The sequence below is a fragment of the Salminus brasiliensis genome, chromosome 17, assembly GCF_030463535.1.
Source record: "Salminus brasiliensis chromosome 17, fSalBra1.hap2, whole genome shotgun sequence".
NCBI classification, from domain to species: Eukaryota; Metazoa; Chordata; class Actinopteri; order Characiformes; family Bryconidae; genus Salminus; species Salminus brasiliensis.
The window spans coordinates 6136914-6157806 of NC_132894.1; the positions used below are offsets into that span (position 1 = coordinate 6136914).

Sequence of the window (20893 nt, forward strand, 5' to 3'; positions counted from 1 at the left end):
GTGAGCTGTTAGCACCCTCTGCTGGGCTGGCATGCTCACACGAGCGTTCCAGGGCGGTGTTCGAATTGTTCACACGGATTTTCTTAAAAGACAATGTGGGCGGGGCCTAAAATGAAAGTCCTTGCAGTAGTTTTTAATGCTGATAAAGCATCTGTGTTCTAATACTGTGGGTGTAACGACTCGTCCTCATCGTAGAGTCTTCCTCGGTATGAAGAGCAGGTTGTACCATATTATGTTCATTTTCCAAACTGTTTAAAAGAAACAATTTAAACCTCTTTAAATGCTGGTTTAAATGGCTGAAAGATTTAAGTGCTGATGAGCACTGACATCATGAAAAGGATACACAAATGGGCGTGGCCTACAGCTCAATTTCTGATCTAGGCTATAATGTGGTTTGTTGCTGCAAATCGACAATGAAACCATGAGCACTTGTATTGAGAACATCTAAAGAAAGCTGTGTTGCTAAACCTTTGACGGGCAGTTCTTTAAAATGAATGAATAAATGAAAGATTATGAGACCATATCAGACGGATGATCTGTGATGACTCAGCATATTGATGGTGGGCTTTGTACGATAAATGGATTTCTCCCGAGTGGCAGTAATGGCTCTTTATGGTACTCTCTGGACACTAAAGAGGATAATAGGCCTTCCAGTAAGGCACAGAGCAGCAGGGCCAGCACTCTTCAAATGCAATAGAGAAAATAAAGATTGATTGTAATTGTCAAGCAGACACAGACCACCACAGCCTGCAGGTGAAGTTGTCCATTTCCCACACTTCTCTAGTATTTTATTTTTGCCCTGAGGTCCACTTTTAACATTTGTGAGTCTGATTTATTTTTGCACCATTTTCCATTCTCTCTTCATCCCTTAGAAGTAAACAGGCTGTTTCAGTTACTGTGCCACAGATATACTGTATGTAAATGAGCAGCTCCCGGTTTTCTCCCAATTTGGGAGTACCAATTAAACCACCTGTTCGGAACTCCCCCTAGCACTAGCAACTGACAGTAAGAGGGTAAAGACTTCGATATATGCAAAGCCAGCCACCGCCACATTTTGAGCTGCTGCCCATGCAGACACACTCAGACAACCGTGCCGGGTCCTTAGCTCCACCACACCAGCTAACTGGGGACTGGGTTCCGGGGGACTGGGTGGGAGAGGGACAGCAAGCTGTCTGTATGTTTATGTATATACATGTTTTGTCTGTAAATGTTTATTTTTTTGTATTTTTATCTATTGGACCCCTTTGACCCCTTTGAATTCAGTAAATTATGTAAATTAGTAAATATGATGTTCTGAAATGACAGCTACAATAAACTAAATACATTAAAATATATATAAACCAAAAAGACACAGGAAAGAAACCCCCTAAATCCGACCCAGAAGGTACTCACGAAGTTACACATGTTGGTTCACATGAAACGTTTATCAAGCTTCATTGCCTGTGTTCATTACGGAAACGGCAGGCCGTGATAGGCTAGAAAAAAGCAAAATACCAGTATTCAGTAATGACGTGAAATTATTGTGCAATGATGCTTGCAAATATTTGAGTCATTCTGCACATTCTGCACCCCAACCCTCCTTCAGAATCACGTTTCTCAGAAAGTACAGAAATCTGACACTCATCACTGAACAATACCCCCCAGCCTTATCCTCCGCCTTAGCATTCCTCAAATCCATGTATTCTTTCTTCTATAGAGAAGAACATACACTGATGAATAGCTTATTTAACAAAGAGACCAGGAACAAAGTACAACCAATGATTAACGAGCCACCAAGTATTTATGGTCTGAAACTCAACAAGAAAGTCTTGGGAGAAGAAAAAGCATCTGAAAAAGTAAACAGTGAGACTACAGCCTTGCATTTTCCTACTAACCCCAACAGCTCTCCAAACACAAGGGGTAAGACTGCTTTCCCAGTGCTCCTCAATAAAGCCTCTGTGCGGCTGTGACAAGGGGTAGACAACGTTTCATGGAGTAAATCATTTTGTTTTTACGCTATAATAACATTAAAAACCTTTCATTTCAGTAAATACAGACATTCAGAGCAGGATGTGGCGTGAAATGGTTCATTGTAGAGACACTGACCAACTCAAGATTATTTCTTTACAGTGGTGGTGAATGGAACAAAAGGTCACCATGACTCACACACACAAATATAGCCAAATATAGCCATTGTATTTACCGCTATGCTACAGCTATGGAAACAACGAGAAGAAATCATCACCAGAAGCAACTGCGGCTTGGAAACGTCAGCCACCCAATGATGGGATTGGATGAAACTCACCAAGGTGTCCAATACCTGATGCGGTCGGAAAACGGAAGCATACAAGACATGGCGGGCAACTTTTAAAGAAGATCTCGCAGCCCTCGACACAGAACGGGACGGCACCGCAGCTGTGGCTCGTTGCCCAATGTGCCGCTCAGCGCGGGAAACGCCAAGACTAAGAAACTACCACCACCATGTGCCTGCCGTTTTATACAGGAAGTAATGTTGATGATGGTAAAACGTTCGGGACTATTTTGCTGCACATGCTCCATGTTGTATCTCTCAAACATTGATGGATTTTAAAATGCAATTTAGACCTGGAATCTTCTGAGAACTATGGTGAAACGGTGTCTCAGCCATAAGGCCGCATATTTATTACCATTTAGTGTTATAACTAACTGGGAGGAAGCTTTTATCGGTGTTAAACATCTCTTCAGACGTTTGGTATCATTCACCACCACTGTGAACAATGCTAACGCGGAAAACTTCTTTAGAATGGAGCCTTTATGCATTACTCTTTCACTCTGTACAGGTTTGAGTCTAAAATTGTCTAAAATTACACAAATGTGGCAAAAACTTAAAACTAGACTGTGCAGGGTTAGGACCATCAGATTTTCACCATCACAAAATCTAAATCTAACAGAATGATGATTGGAGCAGTACACGATTCTAATTTACTATCTCATGTTTCAGTCTTTACTGTACAAGTTACTACTGTATATTAAATAAATACACAGTATTAACAGTGTTTTGAACAGTAGTGCATCTATTACATTAAGCTGATGCTGGTTTGCATGTCTGAGAGCAGTCCCTTTACTTTCCGTGTGGGTGTAACTATGTATAACTATGTATAACTGTGTGTAACTGTATAAACAGTATAAATAGATAAAAGCATTCATCCTTATATAAACTTAACATGAGCCAAACAAGTGGATGCAAATGCATGGGTAAATGTGGCAAGACAAAGTCATACAAACTCGCACACAAGGACAATGTGATCCTTTATAATAGTGTCCTGGCCCAGTCTAAAGAGCCCATAAGTAAATAAAGGAGAAAAGCCTGACTTCTTGCTCCAAGAAGTTTTGAAGGCACGGCATGCAGAGCAGAAGTCTTACTACTCATGGCTAACTAGCATTTAGATTAGTTGAGTTAATTTTTTTCCCTTCAAAATATGGCATTTCATATCATATGGATGGGAATAGGTATACATAGGAATGAACTGGCATTGTTATGGATGGGTTTGGGTGTGGAAGTGGACAGGTATGGAGAAGGATGGATGGGAATGCATGTGTGTATGGGTTCAAGCATGGATGGGTATGGTTATAGGTGTGGACATGGATGGGTGTGGGTAAGGATATGCATTATATGGATGGGTGTAGAGCTGGGCAATATGATGTTATTTTCTTGTATCGTGATCATTTTCGTGATCTTTTCTAAGCATATGGAGGAGACTGTTAGTTCTTAATAAACACTGATCAGCTGCAGGTTTCATTACTAACAGTGTAATTAGACTGGTTTAATTAGATGAAGAGCAGCAGATGTTGAGTATAAATCACTGTATTCCGTACGGGAGCGTATCTCAATAGTAGTTTATATGAATCTGTCGCTACTGATGTTTCTAGTCTGTGACTATATGTATTGTGATAAATATTCATGATATAGATAAAATCTCGTGATATAGTATTTTTACCATATCGCCCAGCCCTAGATGGGTGTTGGTATGGATATGGTTGGGTATGCATTTGGGATTGTATAGATGGGTGTGGATGATTTGGATAGGTTGATAAGCATTTGTGTATGGGCATGGATGGGTATGGAGATGGATAAATATGATATAAATGATGCATGAGTATGCATGAGTATTATGTGGATAGGTGTGGGTGTGGATGTGCATTTGTATATGGGCACGGATGGGTATGATGTGGATAGTATGGATAGTATGAATATTGGTAAGGGGGTGGATATGTGGGGGTTTGGGCATGGATATGGGTGGGTATGGGTATGGATTCGGATAGGTATAATATGAATGTGTATAGGTATAAATATTGGTTTTGTATGGGTTATGATCTGGTTAATGAGCAGTGTTGCTGTGTGTGTGTGTGTGTTGGTACTCACTGTGTGCACTGTGTGTGGCGCTATTGGGTCTGCTGCTCTGCTGGGGCTCACTTTGGGAGAATTTGGGGCCAAGCAGGGGCAGCCTGGGTCGCATTGCATCACTGCCGGGAGAGCGAGGAATCTTGGGTCGGGTTGCCAAGCCGGGGGCAAGGTCACTGCAGAGCGAGAACAGGTGATCACTCTCACAAACCTGAAGATACGTTCGACATGTTTCGTTTAAGCGTGTGTCTGGGTCCAGTTTTTAATTATCCTGTTCACGGCCAAACAGTACAGGTAAACCTCAGACCTTAAGATTCTGCTACTGTGTTTAGCTCTCATCTGTACTTGGTTTTATGTGTTTATTGATTAAAAAGTACAGTATGGTAAGGTCCCGCTACTTGTTAGCTATTATAGCCTTGTAGCGTCAGTGTAAAACTAAAAAAGCAAACTTCAGGCACCAAATTGGTCCTGGCTGATCGACCAAATGTGAGGCAATGGGAGGGGAAATGTGTGTAAACACGCGCACATGCAGTACCACAGCAGGACAATATGAATGCGTCCAGTAATAAATCAAATTATGAAACAGTTCATTTGGAGCCAAGTGTTGAATGACAGGCTCAATAAGCTACATGGAAGCAGCTCCAGGATGAATTAAACTCCTCTGCAGGGACAACTTTGCCTCAGGGACTTGAAGAACAATACCTGACTGACCATAAAAGCTCATACATATTTGAGATCCGTTCGTGTTAGGGCTGAGAATGAATAGGTGTGGAGAATATGCGAAAAGTAATGTACTGTATTCCTCCACCGTGAATGGATTTTAAAAACCCACGTTTTATAGACCAAATCTTCTCAGAATTATGGTGAAACTGTGTCTCAGGCATCTGACAGTGTATTCATAAGCATCTGGTGTAATAACGTTCTGTAAGGGAGCTCTTTGAGGCATTAATCTCTTAAGAAATCAGGTTCCATTCACCACATTAAAACTTACTATCAGTGTTTTCAGTAATACGTACAGGAGCCCAGACCCCTCCCTGACAAGATGGATGCTGTAATTAAGACAAGGACATGCGAGTCCAGTGAGCTTTCATTGATCGATTTTGCATAATTATATGAAATATTTTTATTTTAATACCTATAAAAGTATATAAAAGTATTAACTGCATGACGAATACAGTGACCAGAAGGAAATCTACCCGTCACAAAGCAACAACTCTAACATGATGTCGGAACAGAGTGCTTGATCGTCTTGACCAACTAATTTAACCAGTGTTTTTGTACACTCTGCACTAAACTGGTTGAAGGGATTGTGGTGTAATATCGGGTAAAAATAATTCAACTTGATAAAACAAAATGTGATGTTAACTCGTTTAAAGTTGCTTGCTTATTTTAGTGTGAGTTAAACTGGTGTTTTAGAAAGCTGTGAATTAACTCGGAAAAGAGTAAACAGTTTTGGTTCAGGTGCCATATAAATCATCCACACTATACTTTACAGAGGCAATGTGACAATATGTTACTGGCATAGTGATGTACTATAAATATTGTTAGTTTCATCAGTACTTTAAGACTTTACCACTACACAACAATATTTTACTTCCTACTTAGCAGCGTAATTAGTCCTCTTTAATTGGATTTAGTGTAGCAAAGTTTACCACTATATTATTATTATTATTATTATTGTCTTTTAAATAGTGTTTCAAATTTAGTAATTGCTATAAAAAATACATTTTAAAACACCCCATTGGAAATAAGTATCTTTACGGCTACCAATGACTCTCTACAAAGCATGCACCAAGACAACACACATTCACACAGTTACAATCTGTAAACCTGAAACATTATTTTTTCTCAAACTTTTCAGATTTTATTAGTTTCTTTCAAACATTTCAGTTCCTTCACATTTCAGTTTTTCTGTTGTCACACTTTGTTTTCTGTTGATTTCAATTCTTTTCAATTTTTTCCTGTTTCAAACTTTACATTTTTTTCACACACACACACACACACACACACATATATATATATATATATATATATATATATTTTTTTTTTAACCTTTTACATTTATTTTAGTTCTTAAATTTTTCAAACTGGTCAAACTTCTTTTAAATGTCTGTTTTTATTTTGTTCTGTTTTCCAATTTTTACAACTATGGTTGTATTGTGTATTGTGAAAAGGTCTCATGATATATTTGTGGCTCTATTGTCCACCTCCAGGCCCAGAATAGTAACCAAAACAAATACTGGTGTCACTTTCTGTTCACGTATTATTTCAAGGTTCATTTTTATCAACATTTTAACGCAGGCACATTGCTTACTTTTCAATCAATTTTACAGTACACTGATTACTGTTCAGAATATAACTGTGTAAATGTGATGTCCTGAAGTGTGCAGGGAGAACAGTTGCAATCTAGTTATTGCAATTATTAAGTTTGAAATAGGAAAAATACTTTGTTAAATGATCTCTTGTTTTATCTGAAAAATGTTAGTTTGGTAACTTATTAACAGCTGAATAAATAACAGTAGTAGAACCGTTTTTGTGAAATACAGAAAAATCTTCGATGGACTTGCATGGACTTTATTTATTATATACTTTATATGTCATTTTTACAGTGTATCTCTGGGTTTTATGACACAGAATATCATTAACCCTGCTGCCCCATTGCTCCCCGGGATCTCGGCAGTGTGTTTGACGAGGGTAAGTTTATTACAGCAGGAGGATTCAGGTTTTCTTCAGCTCAATCGGCTCTTTGTTCTGTGCTGGTTGAAAGGCATGTCACAGACGCACCGGAGCAACTGCTGAGTCAAAGCTTCAATACTACAGCCTGCAGCCATTAACCCTTTAAAGTTGTGGTAAAGGAGTCTGCTCTTCTCTTTTAATAATGTGATTTCTCAGTGCTGTCAGTTTTATTTTATATATAAAGAACAGGATCTAACAGAACAGTAGGTTTTAGGGGTTTTGAATGTTTTGCATTAAACAAACAGAATAGACTTAAACCTGTACATACAGAATGTAAGTCATGTAAATATGATTCACTTGCATAAATATGTAATTATCATGCAGCTACACTGTAATAGTAAAACACATGACAGTAAACCAATCAAAGGGAAAATGACTTTAAATGGTTAATGACCAGCTCACATTTCAGAGTGCTTGGGCTAGAGGGGGTGAGGAATGTCACAGCCCCCCTGTCTCGTCTGAAACCACCAGGCAGTATTTGCGTGCATCATGAACAATCAGATCTTAAACCATAAGTGTGAGTCAGTGTCTACTATTCATTTATCAGTATCCACTATGAATTGTTCAGAATCCATTTAGTTCTTCAGTATCCACTGTGAATCATTCAGCGCCTACTATAAATTAGTCAGTCCCCACTATGAATTAGTCAGTCCCCACTATGAATTAGTCAGTACCCACTATGAATTAGTCAGCATCCGGGGAGTTGTTCTTCAGTATTTGCTCTGAATTATTCAGCATCTCTGAAATACTCAGTTACCACTATGAATTATTCAGAATCAGCTAGAAGTTATTAATTATCTAGTTGATCAGTATTAATTTTCCTAGTTATTTAGTATCTATTATGAATTATTCAATATCACTCACTATGAATTACTCAGTGTCTACTATGAAATATTCTGTTTTCACTATGAATTATTCAAAATATCTTCCGGTATATTATATATTTATTTAGATTTTAAAAGGCTGAAACTATTAAATGTTAAAATATCCCCAGAAGGTACACTTCTGGTACTGGTGTGTGTATGTGTGTGTATTTACTTAGGGACACTGACCTCTGTGAGTGGCCATTGGTGCTGTGTGTGTCGGGTGGCCCCAAAGAGTCCTGTGATGAGCGCCAACACTCAGAGTCTACAGAGAGAAAAAACACAACCATTTAAACACACACACACACACACACTTCTCACTCCACTGACATCATTAACACACACACTGCACCGTAAGGAGCTGTATTGGTGAGGGGGTGTGAAGCGCTCTGTTGCAGGGTCAGCAAGGCCAGCTGACACAGTTCAGAAGTTTATTGACGCAGTAAAACATTCTGTAATCAAAGAACTAATATCCACACTGAGATGAACACTGATTATGTCCATTCTACTCACACCTATAATCACTGGCTACTTTATCTGAAACACCAGTCTTATTAAAGTTGCCAATAGAATAGGACTCTCTGTAGCAGAGGGGTAAAAAGCCCCCCAGAATTGAGCTAGGGAATGTTGGTTGGTGTTCCATCCAATACTTTTGGCATGAGTCGCGGTTGAGGTGCGGTGGCGATCATCCAACATCCTGACCACACTAATCCTAATCTTGTTGCTGAATGCAAGCAAATCCTCACAGCAATGATCCAAGATCCAGTAGAAAGTTTTCTCTGGACAGTAGAGTCAGTTACTCCCTCCAACAACAGGACGATGCTATTTTTAATACCCATGTAATACTATGATGATATATATATATATATGTCATTTTGGAGCATTTCTATTGGTCCATTCATCTTGAAAGTCGGATACAATGTGAAGAACAACTGGTCTTCACCTTGGTAAAGCTCCACCTTTCCACTGTGGTTTGGGACGAAGCCTGAACATTTGATGGAGAGGCTCAGAGTGGCTCAGTGGTCTAAACACTATACCCCAGGGTCGCAAGTTCAAATACCAAGCCATGCTGACCTGCCATCAGCAGCCAGAGTCCGGGTAGAGCATTGGACATGCCCTCTCCAGGGGGGGGAGGGGGGGGGGAGTAGATGGCGCGGGGATAGATGTAGGCCGGCACAGGTGCCTGTTGGTTGGTGCTGTTGGGGCTGCAGACCGAAAGCTTTCCTCCATTTTGCATTTTTGTGTAGTTTATTTGCATCACATTACCGTCAACAATTTCCAAAATAAAGCAAAATAAAACTGCGCAGCCCATTATTCCCCCACTGTATCTAACTCTCAGTGCTGCGGAGTATAGTGTGTGTGTGTGTGTACATGGGTTTAAAACTGGCCTACTGGCAGAAGTATGAAGAGTTAACTACATTTAGCAAGTCCCTGTTGGAGCAGGGGGACAGCAGAGTTCCAATTAGCTGAGAATGTAATTCACTAGAGCTCCTTACGGATCTTAAATTAGCACCACTGCAGCCCAGGGGTTTCCTGTGCCAGAGGGAGAATTACAGTTAATGAGCCGCTGGGGTGGACAGGGCTGTGGTCATTACAGTGAAAAAACACAGTGCAGTGAATCTAGCTAGCTTGAGATGTCTATAGCTGTTCCATGTGAATAAAAGGAAATGAATTATACAAGCTATGACTTGCAGGACATGTTCAATATTTAATACTTCCTCAACAGTGCAATATGAAGAAACCCAGACTGCCAATACTGTCAGTTAAATACTGTATTTAAATAAGCAGCATCAGACTGACAGTGGATTTTACTCACATTGACATAAATAACAGAGCTAAAAGGATTTGTAGGAGTTAACCTACAGCCGAACGGACTTGGCTTCCCTAAAGAAACACGCACTGGATGAGTGAAAACCCTTTTACAGTTTAAAGCCTCTCCATATAATGTTAATAAAGTTGTACACACTTAATGGCATGTCCTGGAATCATTTGTTGAGGGTAATAAGCATTTATGGACCTTTATTTTTAAAGGGCTTACATTATTCTCATGCCACAAAACCCCATAAATGTACATACATCTACATATTCAACCCAGTTTGGCACTGCTCAATTAACATTTAAGTTAGAGGAAATATATATATATATATATATACACAGTGCCCTCCATAATTATTGGCACCCCTGGTAAGAAGTGTTCTTTACGATGGAAAAAAAAGAGTAAAATCCAACCTTTAACTCAAGTGAATTTTAAGGGGGAAAAAAAATCCCTGACTAAGAAATAATTATTCTTCATAAAATCACCTGTTCCACAATTATTGGCACCCCTAACAGAGTTGATCAGAGTATGTAGGAACATTTAATTAGTAATTCACAACTTCCTGTTTCCCTGGGGTATAAATATGACGTGACAGAGGCCATTTCTCTTCAACATGGGAAAGACAAAGGAACATACCATTCAAGTAAGGCAGATGTGTGTTGACCTCCACAAGTCAGGCAATGGCTACAAGAAAATAGCCACTCACCTACACCTCACAAATCTTATACCGTTGGAAAGCCTGTTTATTTCCCTTTTAAATGGTGCCACATTTGTAAGGAACATGCATTTGTGGGATGAGCAGCAGAGCTGAGTATGTGGGTTGCGCCCATGAAATATTTGACAAATCTTCTCTGTCATTGCCAAACCGTTTATTTTGCTGTTGCTATTAACACTTGTATTGAGCTTCTGGTACCTCCACGTGCTGCCAATCAGGTGCAAAGTTGCAGCATTATTTAAAGTGAGCCCTAGAACCATCTCCAGATTGAATAGTCAGCGTTGCCACTCATCCCACAAATGAATGTTCCTTACAAAAGTGTCACTATTTAAAAGGGAAATGAACAGGCTTTCCAACAGTATACGATTTATTGGCAAGAAGCATTGATACAATGAAAAAATAATGTACCAAAGACAAATTTGCTTACGTTTGGGGCTAAGTGTGTATACACACACACACACACACACACACACACACACACATACATACACACATACATACATACACACATACATACACACATACATACACACATACATACACACATACATACACACATACATACACACACACACACACACACACACATACATACATACATTCTGAAGGTGTCCTGTGGTGTCTGGCACCCACAGGTGCCCATGACACTGTCGCCAGTTTACTGGTCGTTCTTTTTTGGAGCACTTTTGGTCGGTACTGACCCCTGCATACTGGCAACATCCCACAAGAGCTGCCTGATGTTTTGGAAATGTTCTGACCCAGTTGGGCAGCCATCATATTATGGTCTTTGTCAAAGTCTCTGACATCCTTACACTTTTAGCATTTTTCCTGCTTTAAACACATCACCACCAAGTGGAACTGACTGTTCACTGCCTAGTATATCCACCCCTTTGACAGATCCCACTGCAGATTAAGATATTCAATGTTTTTCACCTGGCGGTGGTGTTAATGTTATGTGATGTTATGGCTGATCAATATATATAGTGCTTTAATTCTTTAGGGATTTAAAATACTGTGTAGACCATGTGATGCATTTAACATGGGAAAATACTTGTATTGATCAAATAAAATAACAAAAAAAAAAAAAAAAAAAAAAAAAAAAGTTATATCCAATAAAAATGTAGGGTTCAGACAATAATCAGCATCATTTGGCACTGATCCCTGCTATACTACACCTGGTATCCATACCAATATAAAAATGTCTCTTTACATTTAATATTATGCATACTGTATATTTTATTTATATAGAAATGCTGTATAGCAGTATTTTTCAGCATTGGTGCACAAACAGCTTGAAAGCTTTGGATACGCAAAAACAAACTGGAATACAAAATACATGAACTTATTCAAATATGCTCATTGCTTCCATACCAATGAATGTATCACACCATGTTAGTCATGAAAGCAATATATAAATAAATCTATCCTCTGGGAAATGATGCACACATTTGAACTGAGGAAATTCAATGCTTTCATTCAGTGTGCCGCGCTGCGCTCTGAACCGTGCCCTGCCCACAGGCGGAGGAGAATCAAAGTGAATCAGGTCGAGAAAGGCATCTGGACAGGAAGCCTCTGTACAGACACCGTCTGATCTGAAGGACAAGGAAATTAAATTGCCTCAGCAAAAATGAGGACTTTATCAAAAAGCAAGCAGTGGTCTCATCCTCCTCAGACGTTATACAACACCAACACTCCAACACCGAGGCGTTCGGAGAGAGAGAGACGGCTAAAGTAGGCTAAAGTTGCTAACAAACACTGGACCACAGTGCATCCAAAGATACCACATACTGTGCAGAGCTAAAGTGGTTTCAGTTCAGTTCCAATTCATAGTAAAAACTAAATAATTCATAGTGGATACAGAATAATTCATAGCAGAAACTAGATAATTCATAGCGGATACTGAATAATTTATAGTGGATACTGAATAATTCATAGCAGGTACTAGATAATTCATAGTGGATACTAAACAATTCATAGTGGATACTGAATAATTCATAGCTGGTACTAGATAATTCATAGTGGATACTAAATAATTCATAGCAGAAACTAAATAATTCATAGTGGATACTAAATAATTCATAGCAGAAACTAAATAATTCATAGTGGATACAGAATAATTCATAGCAGAAACTAGATAATTCATAGTGGATACTGAATAATTTATAGTGGATACTGAATAATTCATAGCAGGTACTAGATAATTCATAGTGGATACTAAACAATTCATAGTGGATACTGAATAATTCATAGCTGGTACTAGATAATTCATAGTGGATACTAAATAATTCATAGCAGAAACTAAATAATTCATAGTGGATACTGAATAATTCATATCAGGTACTAGATAATTCATAGTGGATACTAAATAATTCAGTGTACGACAGGAAATGCTAGGCTAAAATATCTAACAAACACTGGACTTAGACTCAAGATCTCAAACACTACTTGACCAAAATTCATATATACTATAAATATTTACTTATTTAAGCTGAAACGGGAGCTTGTAGTACTATTCCGCCTTCAAACTGGACCCCAGTGCGTCCAAGGATACCACAAAATTGCAGAGTAAAAAGTGGTGTCAGTTCCCCGTTCAGCTTTGTGGAGAGTTAATGTTTGTATTTACAGACAAAAAGTAACACACAGTCACGCAGTCTGCTGAACCACATCTGCACCAAAGAAATGCTGATGGATACGTTTTGAGAGACGAGTTTTCAGTTTCGAGTTTTCGAGTTTCAGTGCTGTAATGGACCAAAAATCCACAAAAAACAGAAAAATGGCAACATGCAAATGAGTAATCCTTGTTTAACAAACCAGCAAATGGGGAAAGTTACCACCACACAAGACTGCAGTGGTTTAGAGCTGGATGGTGTAGGTTTGTGCTTACCCAGTGCACGATGAGTGGAGTCGCTGGTGCTGGGCCGGCTGCCGCTGCGAGTAGGGGGACGGGAGGGGAAAGGAGAGTGAAACAGACTGGAGGGGTCTGTGCCATCACGACCAGCTTGGGAATCCCTGTGTGTGACACACACACAGATTAATTAGCTACTGACTGATTCATAGTAACTGCTGAATAAGATCATAATGGATACTGAATAATTCTTAGTAAATGCCAAATAATTCATAGCGACTGCTGAAAAAATGATAGAATATGCTGAATAATTCATAGTAGATAGTAGATAATTAATAGTGGATACTGGATCATTTATAGTATATACTAAATAATTTATAGCAGATACTAGATAATTCATAGTGAATACTACATAATTCATAGTGGATACTGAATATTTCATAGTGGATATAGAATAATTCATAGGAGATACTAGATAATTCATAGTGGAAACTTTATCATTTATAGTAGATAGTAAATCATTCATAGCTGATACTGAATAATTCATAGTGAATACTACACAAGTCATAGCAGATACTAGATAGTTCATAGCGAGCACTGAATAATTCATAGTGGATACAGAATAATTCATAGCAGATACTATATAATTCATAGTGAATACTGAATAGTTCATTGTGGATACTGAATAATTCATAGCAGATACTACATAATGCATAGTGGATACTGAATAATTCATAGTGAATACTGAATAATTCAGTGGATACAGAATAATTCATAGCAGATACTACATAATGCATAGTGAATACTGAATATTTCATAGTGGATACTGAATACTTTATAGTGGATACTGAATAATTCATAGTGGATACTGAATACTTCATAGTGGATACTGAATAATTCATAGTGAATACTGAATACTTCATAGTGGATACAGAATAATTTATAGCAGATACTACATAATTCATAGTGGATACTGAATAATTCATAGATACTAGATAATTCATAGTAGGTACAGAATAATTCATAGCAGATACTAGATAATTTATAGTAGATACTGAATAATTCATAGTAGATACTAAATAAGTCATAGTAGATACTAGATAATTTATAACAGATCCTGGATAATTCATAGTAGATACTAGATCCTTCACAGTAATTACTGGATAATTCATAGCAGATATTACATCATTCATAGTGGATACTGATTAATTTATAGCAGAATAAAAAAAATGATAGTAATACTGAATAATTCATAGTGGATTTTGAATAAGAATCCTGTAATGCTGGTTGAGATTAGGTGAACAGACTAATGTGCGAAGAAGCCAAACTAAGAAAGTGAGAGAAGTGAGTGGGTGAGTGAGACAGTAAGAAAGAGAGAGAGAAAGAGAGAGATATCCTGTATGCTCTCTGATGAGCTGTTTGATTTGTGGGCCCGTCTGTTGACTTGATCGTCAGACAGCTCGTCTGCAGCGCGTCCACAGGATAGAGGCATGAAGGGCAGAGGGTGAAGGGTGGAGCCGGCTCATGAATGAGCTCTGTAATTAGGTCCTTATCGATATATCCAGAGTCAACACTCAGACTGATCCCAATTCTAAGCAGAGCACATAGAAACTGACCACTAACCTCAAATAAACAGAGGCAAGATTGACAGGAGGAGCTAATCTGACTATGAAACTTTAACTGGTTTAACCCATCAAGAGCCAGTGGCTGTTTGTGCTGTTATATCTGTTCTTCTGCTAGAATGAGCATTTATTGAAGCTATAGTCACATTTCTGTAATTAATGTAAATAATATAATATAATACAAGAAAAAGGTAAACTAAAAAAAGCACACAACAGGTATTAAACATGTCCTGAGGGATCGACTGCACCTGGGGTCAGTAGTTTATTAATTTTCACAACTATTTCTTTAATGACAGTTACTGTTTCAGTGCTGAAATCGACCACAAATCTCAGAATCTAAGTCACTGTGCCCATTAAAACATCTCCAAAGTTCTGCTCATGGAAGTTTAATACAAACACCTGGTTTGGTAAATTAGTGCTTAATGAGGGTAAATCAGGTGAGCTGCTGCTCCTGCTGATGGAATTGAACACATCCATGCTGTGCTGGCTGGACTGGGGCATCCAGGAGAGACCTGGACTCAAGCTTTGTCTTCAAATTAGCTCAGATCATCTCAGCTACTTTCTCAGTTTCTTTTTACTGTATTTATGCTCACCTGCATCTGTTTTAATGGGAACCTGGATAGCTCTGTTTCAATGCCATTCCTGACTATTGCTGCTCCATCACTCAAACTATAAAACACTAAATAAACGACAGCTTGCATGTAATACCAGGAGTATAGAATTGAAAATATATAACAATAAAAAAGCAGATAAAACGGTCATTAATGACCACTGGGTTTGGAGCGGCGGGATGATATGGGATATACTTTTACTTATTTTAAGATGTGCTTCATTATTTTAGCAATATGACATCGGATCTTGTATATCTGGTGGTACTGACTGTAACACGCTGCAGACCTGTATTAGTCTCAACACTGCGATGTTTGGGTGATACACCTTCATGAAATATTACCGAACAGCCTGTTCATTGCCAAACCCAACATGCGCTTAGGGAAGTAATTAGTATTACTGTGTCAACCACTATCATATAACTGACTGATTTAAATTGTGGACAGATAAATAAAACAGAAATTTCCAGTCAACCCAGCAGAAACCAAACAATAGTGAAAGTATGGTACTGTATCATAATCTAATTCAATTAAAAGAACTGAAACTGTACTATAGTGAAAGTATGGTACTGTATCATAATCTAATTCAATTAAAAGAGCAGAAACTGTCCTATAGTGAAAGTATGGTACTGTATCCCAATCTAACTCAATTAAAAGAGCAGAAACTGTACTATAGTGAAAGTATGGTACTGTATCCCAATCTAACTCAATTAAAAGAGCAGAAACTGTACTATAGTAAATGTATGGTACTGTATCATAATCTAACTCAATTAAAAGAACTGAAACTGTACTATAGTGAAAGTATGGTACTGTATCATAATCTAATTCAATTAAAAGAACTGAAACTGTACTATAGTGAAAGTATGGTACTGTATCATAATCTAACTCAATTAAAAGAGCAGAAACTGTACTATAGTGAAAGTATGGTACTGTATCCCAATCTAATTCAATTAAAAGAACTGAAACTGTACTATAGTGAAAGTATGGTACTGTATCATAATCTAACTCAATTAAAAGAGCTGAAACTGTACTATAGTGAAAGTATGGTACTGTATCCCAATCTAACTCAATTAAAAGAGCTGAAACTGTACTATAGTGAAAGTATGGTACTGTATCATAATCTAACTCAATTAAAAGAGCAGAAACTTTACTATAGTGAAGGTATGGTACTGTATCCCCAACCTAACTCAATTAAAAGAGCTAAAACTGTACTATAGTAAAGGAATGGGTAATGTATTACAATACTATAGTGAATGGGGATTGCATGTGGTAGTAATGCAGTATGACTCTTACATGGTGTTTCGGTGTGAGCTGGGTGTGACAGGTCTTTGGAGCGGTTCATCTGAGCTCTGAGCTGACAGAACGTTCCACCTCCTTTTCCCCTTCGCCATGTTCGTCATGATCTGGAAATCACACAACAAACACATCAATCCTCTACAAAGCTACGCATGTTAGCATTTCCTGGAATGTGACAACCTTCTAACAATAGTTCACTTTAAAGTGTTGCGTCTCAATACATCATCTTTCACCACTAGAACAGTCAGCTTCATCCCTGGGTCAGGATTATAAAGACTGGAAGAACAATCTGGCAACAGTATATGCAAACACATACACACATACATACATTATATAAATATATGGACAAATGTATTGGGACACTTGCTCTTTTATTGTTTCCTTGGAAATCAAAAGAAAGGAGAGAAATCCTTAGAAAACCTTATCCTGCTTTTGTGGAACAGTTTTCAGGAGCAGTAGCTGTGGGGATTTGATTGCATTCAGCAACAAGAGCATTAGTGAGGTCAGGATGTTGGATGATCACCACCCCACCTCATCCCCAGCCTCCTAACGCATCCCTAGCTCCCCAACTCATCCCTAGAGCACTGGATGGTGCACCAACCGTCATTCCACTCCACTGCTTTACAGCTCAATAGTCTGCACTAAAATGCACTGATCAACAGAACAGGGGTCTCTGTAGCAGCCGTGGCCTTTAGGCCATGAGCCTAAAGTCACTGTGCCTATGGGCTTATGGGTTTTTGAGCTCTGGAGTGGTGGAGCACCATGAAATACCTTTGGGATGTGTTAGAGTGGCAGAACTGATCATCCAACATCAGAATTTGACCTCATTGATGCTGTTGTGTGGACGAATGCAATCAAATCCTTTTCAAAGCAATGTTACAACATCTAGTGTAAAACCTAAGGGTAAATGCTGGTGGAGTGGGTATCCACACACTTATGGACAGCAGAGCTACCAGGGCTAATATACTTGCCTTTTGTGTTTATTAGTCATAATAGTATATAGAGATAAGCCTGTTCATAAAGCATGCTATAGTTTCTTCTAAGTGACAGTTGGTTTAACTACTTACTCCCAGATACTCTGTGGTCAGCAGGTTCTCTCCAGAGAGTTCTTTAGGCTGGGGCTGGAGAACCTCCTCTTTATCCAAATCCGCCTCCATTACGTCCTCCTGTTAAAATAAATGAGAATAGAATGTTAAATATTTTCTTAAACAAAACTGCTGTTTTAGATCAAACCACTACAACATTCACAGCCTGTAGGGTCATACACCATACGGACAAAAGTATTGGGACACCTGCTTCTTACAAAAGCAAGTTTTATTTTTTTTTTATTTGTTTTTTTTTTTAAGAGTTTATCCTGCTTTTGTTGAAGTGTAGCTGTCTCTACAACTAATCCCAAAAGTATCGGATGGAGCACCACCATCATTCCAGGCAACACAGTTCTTCCACTGCTCCACAGCTCAATGCCGGGGGGCTCTATTTACCCCTCTAGCCCATGCCTGGCATTAGGCAGCATGGTGCCAATAGGTTAATGTTGATCTGCTCCAGATAGTCCTATTCTATTGATAATACTTCTCTACAGGAACTAGACAAGCTGTGTTTGTGCATTTGCATCTGTGTCAGCAATGGGTGTTAAAAGTTTAAAGTACCTGAATGCGTTCATTAGAAGGGGTGTCCACAAACATTTGGACATATAGCGTAGCAGATTTTCCTGACACTGGAGGTCAATTTAAGGAACAGGTCGGCAAAAAATGTAATAATGCATGTTTGGTCTCTGATGTGTGCTTCTTTTATTTAGAATAGAGAATGCTAGGCTAATGCTAATACAAACACTGAACCTGGACTGTCACCAATCTCAACACTACCCACAATGCCTTGGCAGATTAAAAGCCAGTAAAGATAAAGCTCTATGGATACACAATGCAGCCTCACAGTCTGCCTTCACCCACTTTGCTTACAAAGCTTACCTCATCATCCTCCTCCTCATCCTCTTCGTCATCGGACTCAGGCTCATCTTGGGGTACCTCCACTGTGCAAGGGGTGGGGAGGGGATTCAGTCAATTAGTCAAGCACTCACAAACACTCTCAGCCAGTGCTGATGTTCTCATAGTGGCTGTTTTGGGAACCAAGCTTTTACAATTGAGAAAAGGAACTGAGCTCCCATTCATCTACTAAAGCATAGAAATATGGATTAGTCATTTTTATAAACATTTGGTCTAATTTCATAGTTGGTGTCTAATAACTGTAGATACCCATTAATAATACATGTACCAACAGTGTAACTACTGGTGATGAACTCATATGGGCTCACTGTAGAACAGCTTGTGTAATTACCACGAGTATCAGCTTCAGTTTTGACTGAGAAAAGTAAGAAAATAAAACAATATTTGCTTTAATATTTTGTTATATATTATTTTTCATTTTGTTTGGAAATCTTACTTTTTTATTTTTATAGATTTATTTTTTTTTGCATTTAGTTTCATTCATTGTATTTCTATGTCTTCTAATTTATTGTATTATCTTCTCGTACTAATTAAATCCTAATTTGTGCATTTTATTCTTTTTATTGTTTTTTAATTTCTTAATTTTACCTATTATTAGATTTTTTTCTTTCAATCCCTGTTTTCAATCCCAAAGTAAACACACAGCTAAATAGGGTAGGATAAATGAGGGTCACCCTCATGTACTTATGAGTGAAGAAATAAGAGTTAATTTAATTAATTAATTAATTTATTCGTATTATTACACTGTTGTTAGCTGATTATTAATGTGTAACTGCAGAAATACTAGATAGTAGTAATATTTAATATAAAATGGAAGAACATTCATATTGCGAGCCCGTGGGCCTAAAACCCATCCAGTGACGACACAGCTACCCCACCCTCATACCTGAGTTGAGCTGTTTGATAATGAACTCGATCTGTCTGTTCAACTCGGGGTTCTCCTCTTTAGTGTAGCACTGCAGGATCTCCTCCATACTCTAGAACACAACACCACCTGCATCAGCACTGCAAACACACTCCTCAATTACAACACTGAATGAAATAAGAATATAGAAGAAGGTGGAGATTGTGCATTACAGTGAGTGTTCATGATTTTATGGTGATTAAGCATTTTTGAAGGAACGTTATGGCTGTATAATCTGGATTCTGCAGTAATGTTATAAAGGTTTGGAATAATATTGGACAGTTATGTTGCTTGGCATATGATATAACACATGGTTTACATAAAAAATATATTTGATGTAATTTTAACCTTTTTATTAAAAAAAGACCTTAAAAAGCTTTACAGGTCACTTCCCCAGGTGGTAAAGACTTTTCTGCACAGAACTGTATTTGCTTTAGAAATGTCAGGCAGTCTTAACAGGGCGGTCAGCTATTCTACACAAACGTCCCATTTACAAATCTGACAAACATTCCTACAATGCTGCCTTTACCTGCGTCACGGCAACAACAGATGTGAAATGAAAGTGAAGAATGAGAGGTTTGAGAATATTTAACCCAGCACTCCCCGTCAGGTTTGGTTATTGCTAAAGCTATTCAGCAAAGTTCTTCTTTCTCTAAAATGGGAAAACCAGGTAACACAGGCAGTAATGTTTCAGGGTGGAGTCCGTGTGTGTATGTAAGATTGGAAAGTGGGTTTGTGTGTGTGTGTGTGTGTGTGTGTGTGTGTGTGTGTGTGTGTGTGCGTGTAATTCCTGGTTTAAAAGGTTAAACACTCACCATCTCTTTGGCCTCCTGCCGCACAGATGGAACACTCAGAATGCTGTATAGAGCTCCATTCACGTAGGGGCGGATCTGCACACAGACACACACACAAAATTTATGATTTAACTTTATGTACTTTATTTTTACGCTACTTTACACAGACGTTATTTAATAAAAAATTACATTAACATTTAAGGCATTTAACAGACGCTCTTCTCCAAGAAGAACCTCAGCTAGTTTTAATAGGCAAAATATTCAAGGATACCTCTAAGTTTATACACTACTAAACACTTCAGTCTGCGTTTGAAGATAGCAAGCAACTCTGTCG

At 38.3% G+C, this 20893-nt stretch overlaps 1 protein-coding gene across 2 annotated transcripts in view; it reads right to left on the reverse strand.

Annotated features, from left to right (window-relative positions):
- Positions 1-20893, reverse strand: part of armc9 (armadillo repeat containing 9) — a 48907-nt gene that overhangs the window by 3517 nt on the left and 24497 nt on the right. For both annotated transcript variants that reach the window (XM_072660534.1, XM_072660533.1), the window contains 8 exons: positions 20581-20655; positions 19748-19838; positions 18826-18887; positions 17929-18027; positions 16859-16968; positions 13375-13499; positions 8149-8224; positions 4382-4536 (listed from right to left, as the gene is read on the reverse strand). In XM_072660534.1, coding sequence (XP_072516635.1) covers positions 4382-4536; positions 8149-8224; positions 13375-13499; positions 16859-16968; positions 17929-18027; positions 18826-18887; positions 19748-19838; positions 20581-20655 — 793 coding nt within the window. The remainder of the gene's footprint in view (positions 1-4381; positions 4537-8148; positions 8225-13374; positions 13500-16858; positions 16969-17928; positions 18028-18825; positions 18888-19747; positions 19839-20580; positions 20656-20893) is intronic.